This window comes from Panicum virgatum, chromosome 1K, assembly GCF_016808335.1.
Source record: "Panicum virgatum strain AP13 chromosome 1K, P.virgatum_v5, whole genome shotgun sequence".
NCBI classification, from domain to species: Eukaryota; Viridiplantae; Streptophyta; class Magnoliopsida; order Poales; family Poaceae; genus Panicum; species Panicum virgatum.
In genome coordinates, this window is record NC_053136.1 from 49,525,105 (window position 1) to 49,544,363 (window position 19,259).

Here is a 19,259-nt window from a genome sequence, read left to right on the forward strand (position 1 = left end):
ACCTTAGACGCTTGATCTTTCTCTCAAGTTGATTTTCAACTTCGACCTTATAGATTTTAAAGTAGTTTAATTTATCGCTTCATCCTTAGTTTGAAAAGTACTCGCCATCACGATCAAACCTTAGACGCTTGATCTTTCTCTCAAGTTGATTTTTCAACTTCGACCTTATAGATTTTAAAGTAGTCTAGCGCTTCATCCTTAGTTCGCAACAGATAAACATAGCAAAATCTAGTCGCGTCATCAATCAATGTCATAAAGTATCTCTTTCCACCTTTGTCAACATACCATTCATCTCGCATATCTTCCTCTTAATGAAAAATGTGCCCTGGCACGGTCGAAAAAAAAATCATTCATCTCGCATAGATCCGAATGTATGAGTTCTAGAGGTGCAAAGTGTCTCCTCAGCCGTCTTTTGAGGCTTCCGAGGTTGCTTCGATTGCACAGCTATGGCACTTACAACCTTTGGCAATCGTGAAGTTCGTAGTTAAACACAAGCTAGAAAGCCGAGACATCAAACCAAAATTAATAGAACGCCATAAGCATTACTCATCAGAGTAATTTCTTATATGATGAAACGGCTACACATAGAGCACGTGTCACTGGCTGGCAGGACCCGAATCTGAAGAGCTCATGGGCAGCCTGCCAGCAACAGAGCTACACATAGCCATCACAGAATGACACCAAGCTGCAGCATTGCATTCCTCTTCGTTCTGCATTGCACGGCTCATTAGCTTCCTCAGGATTGTGTGGGACTGGGCGAGACGCAGCAGAACCATTTCTTCTGCCGATTGGAGAGAACACACCGCCAGGGTTATCGATCGGTGACTACCACAGGATTGCCCAAAAGAAATTACGAGATGGGCAAGCGTACCGATGCGTTGTTCCTGGAGTTGTAGGAGGTCACCTTGTCGGCCCTGGAGTCCTTCATGTCCGCCGACCTGTTGCTGATGTGGCCTCCTTGGCCTTTGGCCGGGGGGGCTTTCTTCTCATCCCTGGCTTTGCTGAAGATAACCGTGAACCCGTCGGCGGAGGCCGGGTTGTTGACGTCCCATTCGCCGAACTTGGGTAGAGTGCGGCCGGTGTCGTCCTTCACAGACATCATGCAAGCTGATCAGCACAGCTATGGATGCTCATGCGAATGTCTAATGCAATCGTCTCCTGATTAGAGCATCGAGCTCATCATTGCTTTGCTCTGAGGAGTCATTGTTCTTGTCGATCTATCGCGGTGGGGGAAATGAAAGACTAATTGTGCGTCTAAAGTTTGCAGAAATTCAGAGAGCTGATGATCATGTTCACCCCCAACGTGAACATCTGTTCCTGAGTTTCTCCGCCGTATGCATCGTTCGCCAATGGGATCGCTCATATCAAAATCCGAGAGATCAGGCATTACTGTTCCTTTTGTTTAACAGTTTGAATTCAAAGAACTAGACAGATGCCGCATTGAAAAAAAGACAGCAAGGAGACTGGCACTCACCGACATGATACCGCAGTTCCCTTCAGCCGGAGTCGCCTAGAAAATTTTGCCCTCGCTTGTGATCCGTCGCGCTAGAGTTTGTGGGGCCAAATTTTCCCCGGGATGAGAGGTGAAGGGTTGGCCACGGACAACAGGACGCGACGGATCGAGCGGAGCGCAACGGCGGAGCCTCCGGCGCGTAGTCTCATCTTATATATACCTATTCATGGCATGTTTTGCATGCAGCGGCTGCCTAAAATTAACCAGCTTTTTCAACGATTTTCCGCTCTCCTTTTTTGGTTCGTCTTCGTTTCGGCAAAAGCCAGCGGCGCTGGCGAGCTGTTCGTCCAGCCGCGCTCCGCCCTGCTGGCCAGGAGAGACGGAGAGGGCCGGGATGATGGATGGGCCGCTGGATTGGGTTGGGCTTGGGCGCCGCGCCGTTCCGCTCAGCCTTTTTTCATTTTTATATTTTAAAAAATAAAATTTCAAAAATATATTGCAAATAAGGAATTTTTCAAAAATGGCCCTGTCGCCCGTCCAGTTAGCGACAGGACCTAAATGTAAAAAAATTTATATTTAGGTCCTGACGCCTAGAGTGCATTAAACAGTAAATTTGTAAAATCGATATAAAATCGGAAAAATACAAACTCAACTGTTCTGGATTCTATGAAATAATATCTACAACTTTTGTTACATAAAGTTTTTCATTTGATCAATGTATCTAAATCAAGAAAAATAGTTCTTGTACCTAGAAAAATCTGAAATAATTCATTTGGTCTAGTTGTGCTTATCTAAAATTTACCAAACTTTTTTATAGCTCTTAGGAAATAAAATTATGGTACTGTAAAAGTTATGGCTTCTAATACTCAGTATAGCTGCATGGATAAATAACCCATTTAAACTAGATATATTGCAAGATCTAATTTAAAAACTTATTCTAGAAATGTTTTCTGGGCCTACCAATTTTGTACAAGCCTATGATCACCATATGAAACACTCTGGCCAAAGATGAAATGCATCCAAAGGATGGATCTTGAGATTTAAATAAAAATATATTAAACTGGTATTTAAAATAAAGCAAGATACATTGATCAAATGAAAAACTTTATGTAACAAAAGTTGTAGATCTTGTTTTATAGAATCCAGAACAGTTGAGTTTGTATTTTTTTTATTTTTCTACAATTTTATATCAATTTTTACAAGTTCACTGTTTAATGCGCCCTGGGCGCCAAGACCTAAATGTAATTTTTTTTATATTTATGTCCTGTCGCCAAATGGATGGGCGATAGGCACCCATTTTTGAAAATTTCCCTATTCGGCATATATTTTTAAATTTTATTTTTTAAAAATATAAAAATAAAAAAAGCGCCTCCGCTCGCGTGGGAAATGGCCCGGTGGCGAAACGGCCGGTGAGTTTGGAATTTGAAATAGCGTTCATCACCTGCTAGGCTGCTACTACATGTTCTAACAAAAAAAATGAGGTGAGGCTTGATTAGGTGGTCGCAGGAACAGTAAAGCCCTCGTCGTGGACCCTGAAAGCAAATTATTACGAAAAATAGACGTGCAGGATGTACGGCGGATTGTATATATGTGTCGCGGCATGCGCCAGATCGAGCGAGCACGCCACCCGTCGCACGCGCCGCGTGCACGGAGGCAGCGTGGGCAAGAAACGGACGCGCGCGCGCGCTCCCGGCCGTGGAAACGGACGACCCCACCTCGTTCTCGTTGCCGCTACCCGCCGTGTCCCTCTCGACGGCGGCGGCACAGCCCTCCGGCCTCGGCACGCTCGAGTTCGCCCGGACAGCGGGACAGGAGCAGACGAGGCCGAGCACTAACGCGTTGGCCACGAGCACTAGGCACTAGCGCGTGCTCCGGCAAGTGACCAAGTGGCTGACTGCGCGGCTGCTACTGAGCAATGAACAGGACCGGGAGCAAACCGTAGAGAAGATACCCGTCCATCAATCGCAAACCGCATCCCCAGTGAACCTCATGTACCCTTATATGCTTTCTATAAAAGCTGGGGAGTTTCCCTGTTCTCTAAAAAAAAATCGCAAACCGCCGCGGAGACAAAGCAAGACGGCAGCGCACAATCGTGCAAGGAATCTGCCTCCTGACAACGCCCGTCGCCGTTGCATATACTGACGCGCCACTGTCCACGAATCCCCGGTGCAGAACAAAGCCAGATAGCGAAAGCTCGGTACATGCGCGCGGAATTTCCACGGAACGCACACGGCAACCCGTTTTCCCACGACACAGACAGCCATCACGCAGCAGGAGGAGGGCTGTGGCTGCCTGGCAGGTATTGTGAACTGCATAGCATGTTTATGCATTCACATCAATTTCGGTGTCATGCCATTTACAGGGAAAATCTATCTCCAGAAAAAATGGGCCAAATCCGAATTCTGAGAGAGCTGAAGAAACGCATAGAGCAAGAGACAGGAACTATACTTCCTTTCGGGCCTTCAGAGAAGCTACCACCAACAGCTCAGAGAAGGAGGCGGCAACGACGACGATGATTGTGTATGCTTACCTTGACTGCTTTTATTTAATACAAATTACACATACCTTTTTTTTCTTGTGGGAAAAACAATATATTCTGCATGGTTCAAATTTCAATCATCAGATTGTAAGAGCATTTTGATATCACATAAATGCCAAAAATATGCTGCCTGATGAGGCAAAGAGAATTTGTGGCTGTTTCCATGCCTGTTTAATTTCTTTGCTAGTATAAGGCTCCATTGGCATTGCAATGGCTTTTGAAAAGCACCCATTTGTTTCTCGGAGTCGCATTAGTTGAAAACATATTTTATTGTGTTGCAAAAATATAATACTACTAGTATTAGTAATGATTTAGGGAACTTCTGGATTCAATTCAACAGCATAGCAATATATTCATGTACCAATTTTCAGGAGTAATGCAAACGAATGAACCATCACTTGTCTTGACCTTCCACATTTTTGTATCAACGGTAGCTGCCAATGACTTGGCTGCGCAGAAGGTGCTGAACGTCAGGTGGTAGGAGCAGGGATCACCTAAAAGTTGACATGAGGGAGCACAAAACTTCCAAACTAATCCAATTCTGATGCTTTGTCCCAATTCACGTTCTTAAGCATGAGGACAACATCCTTTGGAGGTTCAAATTGTGGTTCACCCAGCCCGCATTTGGAAGCTGTCAGAAAATCAGTGCTGCTCGTGTGGAAAAAAGGACAGGCAGGCCGCAGGGGTGCCGCCGTGCTGCGCAGGCTGCAGGCGCACGGAAGTGAGCTTGTTCTTTTACTGATAGGTAATTTGGTACCAGATGTGCTACTGATGGCACATGAATAAGTGGTAAGGATCTGATAATTCAAAGCTACTACCCCTTATTCAGAACCTCAATGCAAGTCTGGGGTTCAACATTTGTAAATATTTATTGCTGGGGTTAACATGCTTAATATTGTAACTCTGATGATGCAATGTGTAAGCATACCCAGAAATATTGATCAAGCTGATATGAATTTAATTCCTTCTCTTTTGTCTGCTTTGGGTTAGCCCTGGAAGTCGAGCCGCTGATGAGAAGAACTATTTTGACAGCCATCTCACACTATTTTATAGGATTGAGCAGGTATTTTCAACTCTTGTAACCTCATTTGTGTCCAATAAAGCGAACGTTTATTATAAATTGTATTTGCCCAAATCCTGCCATATAGAACAGTTCTTTCTAGATTACTAGTTTACTACTTTGTTCATAGATAGTTCATAGATGGGCTAAAGCAGCAGAGAAGTTACTAGTTGCATGAAAAAAAGCGCATTGAACTGTGGCTATTGATGTTAGTCTAGCATAAGTATCTTATGACAAGTTTATTATTGAATCTGAATATTTTATGTTAATGAAGGTTTTTGTTTCACTATTGTGGCAAAAATGAACTTTATCTGAGCAGTCCACACTCATTTATCTTCCACAGTTATCGCCGAGCCGATTCGTTCAACTGAAGATCAAGGACTCAAAAAGCAAGTTAGATGCCATAAAAAGGGAGATCAAGAACCTCCAAAAGACAGTGGTCACCATGTCTAAGGCGATCCAAGATCTCAAAAACCATGTCGATGCCAACATTGCCAAGATTTAGAAGCCTTACAAGTCATGCCTAGTTTAATTTAATTTCCTTATGGCTACGTTCTTGCAGTTTCCGTATACAGTTAGTTCAAAGAACATTGCTAGTAATGGTATTCAGGCAGCTAGCAGTAGAGCTTCAGGGAATGCTGGAAGATTGATTAGTTATATCATATTCGTAGTCAAAGATCATATTCATCTCATCATTTCCAGCTAAACTATGCAATTAGTTATTTTTAAAACTACATTTAATATTTCATGTGTATGTCCAAAAATTCGATGTGACAGGGAATCTTGAAATTTTTTGGGAACTAAACAGGGCCTGAACATTAGCTGCTAGCTATTTAGCTCAAGAAGCTCAGTTAGCCGCAAATGAATAAAGACGCCAGAACTTAGTGTTCTCAACCATCATCTTTCCTGTCCAACAAATCTTACAAAACGAAGCACATTTACTACAAGAAGACCAAGCATAATTCAATGAAAAATTCTGAGTTGGATATAAAATACAAAAGGTGCAACTGTAATTACCTAGTTTGCTATAAAATACAAAAGGTACAAAATTCTGAGTTTCCACGGACTGGGATGATGAAACACCCACCAGCTCCTCTGACAGTGCATTTACAGGACATCATATACACATGAAAAGACACTAAAATCTACAGTAATTGCTGAGCCGCACAGGGATGAATAGTTCAGTCTCATAGAGCCTCAAGCCCTCAACGTCTAATGGAAAATGTAGTAGTAACAGAACAAGGGGTAAGCACTAAGCAGCGACATGGTTAAAGCTTAGAGGGGGGGACAGGGGAGGTTCTGTAATCTGCACCGTTGGACTCATGGTCATTCTCGTTCAGTTTCTGCATCCTGCTGTTAGTCGGCGCGGGACCACAGTCACCGCTCCAGGCACGTCGAGTGGAAGATGTGCCTGCAGCGCAGCTAGGTGAGCTCGTCGTCCGCTACATGCTCTGTTAAGTTTCCAGCTGGTCCAAGAGACTTGCCTGGAACGGGTTCCTGGCCCTGGTTTCATATGACAAGAGGTTAGAAGCCATGCATAATCACTGACAGTTATTTTATTCTATCAAGACATGGCAAAATGTGACTGCGCTAATCTTTTCACAAAAAAATAAGGCAGGTCATCATAGAGTCCACATGTCATTATTTGGTGACCGAATATCAGCGAAAAACTTGCTTGTTGCAAAGAAAATCTGAATTATACATAGGAATACAGACGAACTGATGACAGTAAAGATATTATTTTTCACAAAAATAATCTGACTTATTTACCATCATCTGACATATGGAGTGGCATTTAATTTGCTAATCTAGAGGTAGATTCATCAAGACCACTGCTTGGTCTTTGAAAACATAGTACAAAACATAGTAGTACGAGTATCTTGGAAAGAAAAGGACATATTAAAACAAATGCCTGTCATAATGACACTAGCTGAAAAAAATTTCAACTTTCTTCACAAATGTAAACATGGTGACACATAAGAAATTTGCAGTCCAAAGACCAAAATCATTACTTTCAGACTGACCTAGACACCAAGAACACCAATCCACCATAGCAGGAGGAAAGAAAACCAAAATCCACGCCATGCTTTAAGCTATAACTTCGTGAACGGCCGAGGTTGAAATCTAGAAGAAAATTGGAAGAGCCGTCGGTTTCTTCGGTCAGCGAAACATAAAAATCCGCAGCTTTAGCTAACAAAGGGCACGAAACGTCAGGTGTCTTCTTGGGACTCACCGGCTTGAAAGAAGCCGCGGCGACGGGGCCTACAGCGAGCATGGCGCGTGCGGCGTCGGAGGCAACGGGCGGCCTGGCGAACGCCGCGGGGTCGGAGGAGAGGTCGGCGGCGAGCACGGCGCGGTCGGGGTCGGAGGAGAGGTCGGCGTCCAGGAGCTTGAAGAGGAAGGGATGGAGAGGGGGGAGGATGAGGCGGCACCGTGGGCGGAGAGCAAATGGAGCCGGACGGCGACGACGGCCTGCAGGGCGTCTCGACGTTGGTCGGCGAGGATTTGATCGAACGGAACCCTAACTTAGAGCTAGATGAATATAATCATCTTTTTTCTTTTTCTTTAAAATAAATGAAATATTCATCTAACTAGAATTGCTATGATACCCTTGATTGAAAAAAATAACTACGAAAAAGAAATCGGTATGAATTTTTAATCCTCTTAATTTTAGAGGTATTGGGAGATATTGGGAGGCGTTACGGGACTCATGGGCCCACCGATATAGACACAACTAACGCCTCCCGACGCCTCATCATTGATGCCTCCCAAAACCTTCCTTCATATGGCCCCACAACTCATAGACACATGAAATGTCTCCCAATGTCTATCCAAGCATTGTAAAATTTCTCATGTTACAATGTTGGAGTTCAGTTTTTAGCTTCTGGATTTTCTCTTCTTGGGTAGAAGACCTTTCATCTCACATTGTGACTGGAAGGAAAGATGGCTTAATGAATTGCCTTGAAAACCTTCTGTTTATGGTTACTAAGCTATCCAGTTTTCAGAATATTTGCTGGTCCAGAGTTCAGAAAGTAACCATCAGTTGGTTATTGAACTACTTGGAACAAGCAATGCCAAAAACTCAAAAAAAAAGGTACTAATTTTGTGATTGGACTAATCAAGGAAAAAATTAGAGAATACCAAATGTCATCCAAGAAAGCAAAAGACGTTCAAATCCAAGAGCAATCAAAATTTCTGACAAACTGAATAACTGGACATGCCGTTATGAGCAAGGAAATTTTGTTATACCTCTTTTTACTTTAAACTGAAGATGTCATCTCAAATTTATAAAATTATTTCTCCAGTCTAGTTTGTAGCTATGTAAAAAGTGTCAATCCGAGTGAATCAAACCCACCGGGCTAAAGAATGGTGAACTGATCATTCAAGCTTTGCGTATACTTGTCGTGTTTTTTTTTCCTGAAAACAAAAACATTGCATTGAGTACAACTTACGTATATTGTCTTTTCAAGAAAATTTCATGACTACACTGGTCTTTGTCTGGTGTTGGATGGATCAAGAAAGGAAAATTTCATGACTGGTCTTTTTAAGAAAAATGCAGGCTGAAGCTGAAGCATGTAAAATGTATATAGAATGGAATAAAATATTATTCAGTCGAGAAAAACAAAACCACCACCAAGAGTGATCAGTTAGGAGCACATACAAAAGCAGCAATAATGGAATACTGCTGCGGCACCAGGTAGACAGGAATTCCACCATTGGAAAACCCATCTTATTCTGAAAAAAATCATTCGTCTACTCTTCAGGGGAGCTCGGCACCTCAGCTGGGGTGACCGGGACTTCTTCGTCATCGCTGATCTTCCCCAGCGGCGACGAGAAGTCAAGCCGCATCCCCTGCATAACATCCTCGTAGGAGTCATCCAGATCCTGGGAGGTCAACTGGTGGTACTCCACCAGCTGCATCAGGCTCTGGTTCTCCCTCGTCAGGTTGGCGTTCTCCTGCGCCAGCCGCGACTTCTCTGCAAGTAGAGCCTCCAATTGCAGTCTCACCTGTACAAGGTTATGCAAGTGAGTTACTAGCCAAGCAAGAACAGCCACAAATGCCATCCCAAGATACTAATAAGTCGATCATAAGACGAAATGTAGCACAATACGTTCCGATTAGCCTGTCTATTTATTTGATGCTCAGATGAAGAAATTGGCAAGTGAATAAGGTCGTGTAGGAGAGAGATCAAGAACTGAATCAGCATCACTCCATCATTACCAAATCATCTTCTTCAGGGGCAGCTCCGTTGTCATATCCTTCTCTGAGTCTCTTGTTCTCTTCTTCAAGCAAACCGCACCTCTCCTGCATGAAGTGCAGCTCCGATTTGATGTTCTTGAGCTCCCTTGCAAGCGCAGTTGCTCTACTTGCCATTGAAACAGCCAGCTGCAAATTGAACATAAAGTCGAGCAACAGTCAGCCACAGCAACCACATGAGAAAAAGGAAATTCTGTAAGCCAACCTACATTTCTGGCCCGCTTCAAGTTAGTGCTCTGCGCGACCTCCGTGGAGGCCTGCACACCCCCCGTCCCCTGCTGCAGTTTGACGCCCGCGGTTTCCTCCGCATCAGAACCAGCAGCTGCTTCCTTTCCGGCGACTGGAGAATCGCCATCCAGGCCCGCGGCGTCGAACGAATTGCCACACAACCGCTTTGCCTTTGGCTCCTCTTCCTCCTCATCTACGCCGGCGCTGCGCTCGCATTCCCTCGCCTGAGAAGAGCACGTGGCCAGAGCACTCACTCCCTGGCAAGGATCACAGGGCACCATCAGATCTCTAGAAATACATCCTCGATTTCTGAAGCCAGTGAGGCTGGGTGGGCTCCGAAAGTCCGAACCTTCTGCGCGGCGGTGAGGGTGTCGGAGAGCTGCGCCAGCGACGCGGCGACGGAGTCCAGGCCACGGACGAGCATCAGCGAGTCCTCCCGGAGGCGCTTTCCCCGCTCGGACTCCACCCCGCGCTGAGCCGATCTCCAATTAAGATACTCAGCAACTCCAAATCCGATTCGATCCCAAAAAAAAAGCGAAAAAAGGGAATCGTCAGAGACAAGCAATCACCGTGGCGGCGGCGGCGGGTGGTGGTGGGAGCACGCGGTGATCCTCGAGGATGGTGTCGACGCGGGTGCGGAGGCTGTGCCAGAACCGCCGGTCGTCGGAGGCGGGGCTGGCGAGCGCCACGGTGGCGGAGTCCATGGGAATGGGGCGCGAGTAAAGTGCGGGAGGGGAGCGGGCAACGGCTACTTTTTGATTCGGTCGGGTCGGAGCCTCGAAGAGGAAGGGGAGAAGTGGGGGAGAAGAGCTTTAAATCGGGGGAGGCTTCGCAACGGTCGGATCGGATAGGAACGAGATTCAGGCGTGACTTTGCCGCATCTCCCTGCCATTCAGCTGAAGATCAACGGTTAGAGATGCCCCGTCTCATTTATGGGCCCGTAGCTTGAATTCTATCGGTTCCAACACTATAGTTTTCTTTAAAGTCAAACTGCTCCGACTTTTATTATGCTTTTAATCTTTGAAAAGGTATATAAACATATGTAGTACCTAACAAATTAATGCATTATTACCAAGACATTTTTATGATGAATATAATGGATAGAAATGTTGACTTTCTTATTCTAAACTCAGTCAAACTTAAAACAGTTTGACTTAAGACAAAGTAAAATAATTGGATATTGTTTGTGGCACTGTTTGTCCGGCCGGCAAATTTTCCGGGCATCAAGCTTCTCGAGTAAGCCAACTAATTAGAAAAGATCTAAAGCCCTCCACAGTGTGGGCCTAAAGCGATGCCTAGAGAGGAGAGAGAAAATTTAAGCATCACTCCACACACCGTGGCTAGTGGTGCTAGAGAAGTTGGAAGCGGGACATGTAGGTTCATCGGTGCCCAAAAATTAAACAAATATAAATTGACTGTAGCAACAGGAAGGAGCCAGAATCGGAGGAAGGAAAGACGTGCGGAGAAAAACAGACGCCATAATTTTTTTTATTATCAGTGGGCCTTGGCTCGTGGTAGATAGCATCGCTTAATTCTGCTCCTACACTGCAGCTCCATAGAACTATGCCTATTTTGCCTCCATGGGTCCCACAATTTGTGGGCATCGCTATCCACATTCACTGTGTTCAGCAGCCTGGAGCTGGAGTGGTATGAGAGCAAAAATACTATTACCTGGCTGGTGGCTGGAGGCTGGAACTGTAGGAATGTGAGAGGCTGGAACTGGAGGAATGTGAGAGGCTGGAGGCTGGAGCCTCCATGTCACACCCTGAATTTTTTGAATTTCAGGATGTGATTAAAATTAAAAAAATAAAACAACAATTTTCTCATAATTTTAAAATTTTCTCAACATTCATTTTTCTTCACAGAGAATTTAGTGTAAAAGAAAATAAATATTGGTTGTTTTTCAAATTAAATAATGTTGTTCTTCTGGTGATGCATTCATGTCACATGCATAGTGTTGTTGAGTGTGAAAACCTTTCAAAACGTGTTCTATCATTAAAAGTTCTTCCCGGGAATTTTCCGGATTCTTCTGGATTCTTTTCCCATTTTTCCTAGAGCAAACTCTAATTTTTAGAGGCTCTTCCAAATCTTCTCATGAGCTCAAAATATTTTATTTGAGTTCGTTAGGTCCCAATATATTTCTAGGATTTTTCCTAGAATTTTTGGGCCATTTGGAATATTTTTCGAACTTTAAATATGAATTCTAGATTTTTCTAGAATTATTTTAATTTCGAAAATAATTAATTCCGAATTTTAAATGGGCTAAGTCTATCAAAAGTACATAAATCTCTAATGGACCTCAATGGCTCATTCGTGTGTTCCCTAATGGGCTAAAGGCACGTAAAGCCCATTAGCATGGGAGGGAGTTGATGTGGGATGATGAGATTTTTCTCCCTATATATTAAACCAACTTCTTTTGGCAACTCCACATAAAAATATATACTACCCATAGGGAGGCTCCTTCTTTGGGAATCCCTAAAATAATCTTTTCCCCCGGAATCCCACCATCCTCCGCATCCGTGCATCTCCGGTGAAATCCGACACCACCCTAGTGCTCAGCTCGTCGTCCTCTTCGTCGTGGTGTCTTCTCCTCGACAAGTTCACCGCCCCAGAGTTTCGCAAGGTAGCAAGGGAGCTCTCCGACCTTTTTTTCCCCTCCCCTTCTCGCTCCTGCGCGCGCGCCCGCGCCCGCCGGCTCTGCTCCGCCGCCACTCGCCTCAGAGCTGCCTCCTACCACGTGCAAAACCCTATCCTCCGTCGCTTGCGCCGCCGTTCACCGATCGAGCGCCGCCGCCGCACTAGCCCTCCGTCGCCTCTGCGTCCCGCGCAGGCCCTGCCAACGAGTTCGCCGCGTCGCGAGCTTGCTCCTCGACCCAGCCCCGAGCCAAACCGAGCCCCGGACGGCCGATTCCGGCCTGCGCCGGCGACCCCGCCGCCGCCTAGCTCGCCGCCGCCACCAGCCCACCCCAATCCACTCCCGCCGTCCGATTTAGATCCAGCGGCCCAGATCTAATATGACCCGAGTCAACTAAACCAAATACCGGTCAACCGTGGTCATTTTTGCAAGTAAACCCCTCCGTTTTTTCAAAATCAACCCTCCGTCCATTGCAGTTCAAAACTATTTCTGTTTTAGTCCAAATCTTTACGGAAAACACCCTGAGCTTTTCCAAAATAGAACCCTCCATCCTTAGTACGTAGTTTTGCAAGCTAGCCCCTGTAATTTAGGTTTAATCTCGTTTTAGTCCTTGGTTTCTTTATAGCTAGCCCCTTTTCTTTCAAATCTATCGCAGATAAGCCCCTAGAACCTTGTTTTAGCCATATCTTCTTCGTTTCAACTCCGTTTTCATCGATTCTCGCGCTCACGTGATCCTTGCAATGTGTGCGATAGCTTTATGACCTTGTTATCCTCTGTGAGCACAGTTTTCTGTGTCTTGCAAATCTTTTCTGTTAGTCCTTAACCCTTTGGTTAATCGTGACTAATAAATTTCTGACTCATCGTTTATCCCATAGAATCGCCGTTTTAGTTCCATTTTCCGCATTTGTTGCGCTCTCGTAACCGTAGCAGTGAGCCCTATCCTTTAGTATGTTCTTTTAAAGTCTTTCTTTATTTTGGTGTATTGTTCTTAGTTGTATCTTTTGTTTCTTGCTTTGTATGTTTGCTCGTTAATTGCCTCGAGTAGAAGGATCGTAGTTTGAAGATTGAAGATCAAGTTCTCCGAGTGAGCAAAAGCTGAAGAGCAGTAAGAGTAGCTTTTCATTGGTGAAAGGCAAGTGACCCTAACCATACTTCTATCTATGCTTTATTCACAAGATGATATGATTTAATTGGAACATGGAGAACCACCCAAGAAAACCGTACAACCACAATACTACATGGCTCTGGTCTTGGCTGATTAATTAGAGACTCTAGTTTGTGACAGTCTTATCGAAAGGGCAAGAGGGGATGCATCGACGGGATATAGCTCGGTCCTCTTGGGGCAATTGGTATTGTTTAATGGTCCTTTGGCAAGGTACTACCTCATTAGGATAGTGTTATGACCGCTTTGGCTTGAAACCTTATCGGATTGTCATGGATTAGGGAATCTTTGTAAAGGCCTCGTAGCGTCCCTATGCAATCACACATCGGAAGTGTGGTATTGTGCCTAGCTAGCACATTGCGTGGTTGGGTTCAAAGTTCTTCGGAACTTTTACGCGAATTGTGGTGAAAGTGTACAACCTCTGCAGAGTTAAAACTAACCGGTTAGCCGTGCTCACGGTCAAGAGCGGCTTGGACCCTCACATGATTAATAAACTTAAAGATGGATATAAATCACATTCTGGTTATTTTTTTGTGGCCTTGCTGAGTACTAACCATAAGTGTACTCACCCTTGCTTACTGCTGCTCAGAAGGAGAAAGTTGTGGTGAAGTCTTTTGAAGATGTTGCTGAGTTCTAGGCGTACGCAACCCCCAGTCGATTGCCCGTGAAGTTTGGAGTCTGCATTTCCAGAATAAGCTGTATAACTCTGATAGTCTTTTATTTGTTGTAATTCTCTTTTACGTGATACTGTTACTGATTATTCACTTATGATGTCTCTATATGTATAAAACTTGATCCTGGCATACATATAGTTATGCATTCGGTTTTGTCCTTAAAACCGGGTGTGACACTCCAGCCGAACACGGTGATTGTGGCCGGCCTAAGAACTAAAAAGTTATGTACAGTGATGAGGTGGCCTTTTATGTAGGTGTACCTGACCGGATATGTGCTGCTATTATCTCTTAAAAATGCTTGATAATATTTCTATCCACAAAGTTTAAAATGAAATTACTTATGAGTTATGCTATGAATTCATAATCAAACTAAAATGAAATTACCTGTGAGTTATGCTATGAATTCATAATCATCGTTAAGTAGTTCTTTTTTCACTATATTGTGGCGAAGATTTCTACAGATCCTACCCCGTTGAGCTAAGAGGTAGAGCATTCAATAGAATCATAGAAAGCTTACCAAGCTAGAGCCGCAAAAATCAAAGATTCAAAAAGAAAGGTTTAAAGTAAAACATTAACAACAACGAGTAAAAAAAGGTATGGAAAATAATTTGTGGCTTTAAAAAAAGTAGACTTAATTAGCGGTTAGCATGCTAGTTTGATCAGTTTGACTCTATATGCCTCCCATGCAAAAAGACAAAGTGACACTGTTCAAAGTGGCCAAGTGGCGGCATAAAGTGATTAGAGTATGCTTGTCCAAAATATGTCATATATAAATGAATTAGACTTCTGGTGCATTCAGATCGTCGGGCTTTGTTTGTTTCTATAACGAAGAGCTAGACTGATGTAGCATCTGAATTGCTATTTTTCTCTATACAGTTCTCTCTGTTTTATTCCCGAAAACAAATTCACTTTGAAAATATATGGACATGCCATGATTTTCAGTCCTAAACTTGACCACCTAAACTAAATTACCTAGTCCAAAGACCGCTGATTTTGTTTAGGACAGGTAACGCTAGTAGCTAATCTTGCAATCCAAGGACGCCCAATCTTATCGCGAAGAATTCAGAACCGGCGCTTTTGTGCGCTGATCAAGGCATCGACGGATCAATTTTTTTAAGGTCACCGGGAGGGGAGAGAATCCCCACCTGAATTTTCATTTCATCCGGCCCTGAAGTGGCCCATCAGAATGTTTCAATACATTTTACAACAAGTTCATTTGGTGCTACATTGCGGAATTAAAAACAAAGCACCATGACAAGCTAACACTAAGGTCGCCTGGCGGCAGGCGGTACCCCCAGGTTCTGGCTTCCTCTTTTGCAGCACGTAGCACGGTGCCCAGGTGGTCATTTTGTTGCCGGAAGATGGCGTTGTTCCGTCGTTTCCAAAGTTGCCAACAGCACAACAGGAGGAAAGGTGTGGAAGTGTTTACCAGGGATATGCGCCGGCGGGAGGAGTAGATGAAGCTTCATCGGCGTCATATCCGGGGGCAGGTCGATGTTGATAGCAGCCCAGAAGGAGGCCGCAAAGCTGCACCCAAACATGATGTGCGCCGCAGTTTCCTCCACGCCATTGCAGATCTCACAAGCAGCGTCATGCAGCACGTGCCTCCGTTTCAAGTGTTCCCGGCTCTAAATTCGGTCCCGGACGAGGAGCCAGGCGAAGAACTGCACTCTTGGGGGAGCCCGATTGTGCCAAACGAAGGCAGCAAGTGGGCTTGTGGCGTTCCGCGTGGAGTGCAGCAGCCTATAAAGCGTCGAGGTGTGCAACTTGCTGTCAGGGTCGGCGAACGGGCTAGACCGCCGGTCTGGTACCTCAGACGGACTCCACCCAGCCATGATCGCGGAAACTTGAGTCAACTCCTCTTGTGCCACAGCAGTCAATTGTGCGGTGAGCACAGGGGACAGGCCGGACCGGTGAACGGTTGCCACCGTTTGATCGGTCCTCCGATCAGTTTAGAAGAAGACCAAGACGCCTTGGGTCCGATTGGGTCGCCCGCCCATGTGCGCGCGCGCCACTGTTGCCTAGTCCATCCATGTCTCCGTCGGGCAACCATGGTTGCGTCCGTGCCCGGGCAGGCGGGCACCCCGCGCGTGCTGCTCCTCTATATAAGCAGGCTAGCGCCATTGCTTGGGGAGTGGGAAGCAAGGAGCAGCGCCATGACCTCTGCTCCGAAGCTTCTTCTCCTCCTCTTCTTTTGGAGGTATCACTCTCTCGTTGCTCACGCAGGTGATGATCGCAGCTACAAGGTTCTGTCCCTTGACTCTCTGAAGCCTGACGCTGCATGCTCTGAGCGCAAAGGTACAGTACCCTGTCAGTGCACGTATCTGTGGTTTCTAATTGGTGATCGATGTTTTGTGCACGCTTGTAAATTGCAACCGTTTCCCTTTTGATTCGATTGTTTCGGCAGTTCCGTTGCCCGGCGCGGCCACGGTGCCGTTGCACCACCGGCACGGCCCATGCTCACCACCGCCCTCCAAGAAGATGCCGGCCTTGGAGGAGATGCTCCGGCGTGACCAGCTCCGAGCTGCCTACATCCAACGGAAGTACTCCGTCGCCAAGGGCGGCGCCGGCGATGTCCAGCAGTCGGGCGCCACCGTGCCGACCACGCTGGGCACGTCCCTGAACACGTTGGAGTATGTGATCACCGTAGGCATCGGCTCGCCGGCCGTGACCCAGACCATGCTCATCGACACCGGCAGCGACGTGTCGTGGGTGCAATGCAAACCGTGCTCACAGTGCCACTCCCAGGCGGACCCGCTCTTCGACCCCAGCTCGTCGAGCACCTACTCCCCGTTCTCTTGCAGCTCTGCCACCTGCGCGCAGCTCGGCCAGGAGGGGAACGGCTGCTCGCGCTCCCAGTGCCAGTACATTGTCACCTACGGCGACGGCTCGAGCACCACCGGCACCTACAGCTCCGACACGCTGGCGCTGGGCTCCAACACCGTCAGGAACTTCCAGTTCGGGTGCAGCCAGGTGCCCAGGTGGAGTCGGGCTTCAACGACCAAACCGACGGGCTCATGGGGCTCGGCGGCGGCGCGCAGTCGCTCGTGTCGCAGACGGCGGGGGCATTCGGCAGGGCCTTCTCCTACTGCCTCCCGCCGACTTCGAGCTCCTCCGGGTTCCTCACGCTCGGCGCTGGAACGTCCGGCTTCGTCAAGACGCCGATGCTCAGGAGGAGCCAGATCCGCACGTTCTACGGCGTCCGCCTCCGGGCCATCAGGGTGGGAGGGAGGCAGCTCAGCATACCCACCTCGGGCTTCTCCGCCGGGACGGTCATGGACTCCGGCACGGTCATCACGCGCTTGCCGCGGACGGCCTACGCGGCGCTGTCGTCGGCGTTCAAGGCCGGGATGAGGCAGTACCCGCCGGCGCCGCCCAGCGGCATCCTCGACACGTGCTTCGACTTCAGCGGGCAGAGCAGTGTCACGATACCCACCGTTGCGCTGGTGTTCTCCGGGGGCGTGGTCGTCAACCTCAACGCGAACGGGATCATTCTATACAACTGCCTTGCCTTTGCGGGCAACAGTGACGACGGATCCCTCGGCATCATGGGTAACGTGCAGCAGCGGACGTTCGAGGTGCTCTACGACGTCGGCGGTGGAGCTGTGGGCTTCAGGGCTGGGGCGTGCTGATGGCAAGGATTACATTACCGGTGATACAACATTTATCAGTGAGCTCCGGTAACGATAATCGATTGAAAAATCGGTGAAAAATCGCCAAAACCGATTGGTAAAGGGACCCAAATTCAAAAAATGAAAATCGATAATTTATCGTCGATAATCGATGCAAACCGAACGATTTATCGCTTCGCCTACTGAAAATGTGTTTTGTCAGTGGAAAAAATATAAAGGTTTGATAGCATTTAATTTTTTAGGTTATGTATTATATTATATTAGATAAATTACACATACATGCATAATTTTGCATATGGGATTGCCTAAGAAATAAATATATTTACATATTTTACCCATGAAATTGCATAAAAGCACATGAATTTGCACATGTATACAAACCACGAAGTGCATAGTTCATATAAATAAACGAGTGCATAGTCCATACAAACTTCATAGTTCACAGGATAACCACTCCCTCCATCATCATTGTCATCATCATCGTCATCGTCATCATCGGTGTTGCCTTCATCACCACCACCACTAGGCTCAGGTGTTGTCTCATTGCTCGCAAGCTCTTCCTCTTGAGGGCTCCTAATCATTTTTCCCTTCTTTTCTGGTGGCCCAGGTCGGAGAACTTTTGTCTTCCTCTTGCCAAGATGTGTATTACCAACATTCTCACCTGCCCATTGCTCTAAATTTTCATTGTCCTCTGCCAAAGAAGTGAACATTGGATTAGGAAGGGGAACATCACTAATATCAGAGTCCTCATCCAATGTTGGAGGGGCATTGGATCTGCCGTGCTCCATCCAATCTTGAATAGCACTTCGTTGGCGATAGAATGAAAGATCCATCATTCTACTCACAGGATCAAAGTCACTAGGCTCAACTGTGCTTCCTGCTCGCTGGATACGAAGTCGAAGGTTGTAGTTCGCAAAAACCAACTGATGCAACTTCTTGTGTCCCAACCGATTTCGCAATTTTGTGTGGATGAATGCAAAAGTACTCCAATTCCTCTCACATCCACTTGATGAGGCACATTGAGAGAGAAGCTTCATTGCAAGGCATTGAAGTGTTGGAGTATCATTACCAAACATAGACCACCAACTAGCCGGTGAAGTAGCATGATCAGTGGCCATCCTCCTAGCTAGCTCTCCAGCAAAATCTCCTCGCTTTTGCTTAAAAAACACAGCTTCCTGAAGTGCAGCAGCCGCTGTGTTTGTATCACACATCCTTTCTAAACATTTGCGAAGATTTGTCATTAAGGAATCTGTTGTCCCCATGGTATAATTCACCATCGGATTCAAAACACAAGCACCTTGCACATAAGTCCCTAGCATGACAGTGGACATCCTCCTATCTATTATCTCCATGATATGTTCAAAACGAGTCGGATTTTTCTGACTTAAGTTGGCAGCATATGTCTGACTTAAGTTAGATAAAAATATTTTTTCCCTGAGCAAACAATTGTTTCTTTCAACATGTGACAACATTCTGGAATCAAGAGAAGGTCTAGTTTTTTATAAAAATAAGTTCTCTACTTTTTATGAATTTTTTTAAATTTTTGAATTTTCCATTGAAATCTAGCGAAATTTCAGTCGGTTTACGTTTTCAGTTAGCATCGATAACGATAAATTTT

At 45.9% G+C, this 19,259-nt stretch overlaps 2 protein-coding genes, 1 long non-coding RNA gene and 1 pseudogene across 4 annotated transcripts; 2 read left to right on the plus strand and 2 right to left on the minus strand.

The window, feature by feature from the left end:
- Window positions 1–410: 410 nt before the first annotated feature.
- LOC120657603 (protein NOI4-like) lies at window positions 411–1,734 on the minus strand. The gene is made up of 3 exons (XM_039935964.1): window positions 1,475–1,734; window positions 872–1,087; window positions 411–781 (listed from the first exon to the last, which is right to left on the minus strand). The coding sequence occupies exons 1-3, from the start codon at window positions 1,478–1,480 to the stop codon at window positions 737–739; spliced, it is 267 nt and encodes an 88-aa protein (XP_039791898.1). The 5' UTR covers window positions 1,481–1,734; the 3' UTR covers window positions 411–736.
- Window positions 1,735–3,516: 1,782 nt separating this feature from the next.
- LOC120657608 lies at window positions 3,517–5,733 on the plus strand. Of its 2 annotated transcripts, none has more exons than XR_005668244.1 (3): window positions 3,517–3,973; window positions 4,565–5,055; window positions 5,396–5,733. It is a non-coding gene; the product is annotated as an uncharacterized LOC120657608 (long non-coding RNA). The 2 variants fall into 2 exon arrangements; XR_005668246.1 differs by having other exon boundaries at window positions 4,983–5,055.
- Window positions 5,734–6,014: 281 nt separating this feature from the next.
- On the minus strand, window positions 6,015–10,313 carry LOC120640377. The gene is made up of 7 exons (XM_039916209.1): window positions 10,108–10,313; window positions 9,888–10,010; window positions 9,520–9,795; window positions 9,275–9,439; window positions 7,286–9,060; window positions 7,077–7,176; window positions 6,015–6,555 (listed from the first exon to the last, which is right to left on the minus strand). The coding sequence occupies exons 1-5, from the start codon at window positions 10,240–10,242 to the stop codon at window positions 8,806–8,808; spliced, it is 954 nt and encodes a 317-aa protein (XP_039772143.1). The 5' UTR covers window positions 10,243–10,313; the 3' UTR covers window positions 6,015–6,555; window positions 7,077–7,176; window positions 7,286–8,805.
- Window positions 10,314–16,165: 5,852 nt separating this feature from the next.
- Window positions 16,166–17,641, plus strand: LOC120657617 (annotated as a pseudogene).
- Window positions 17,642–19,259: the final 1,618 nt, after the last annotated feature.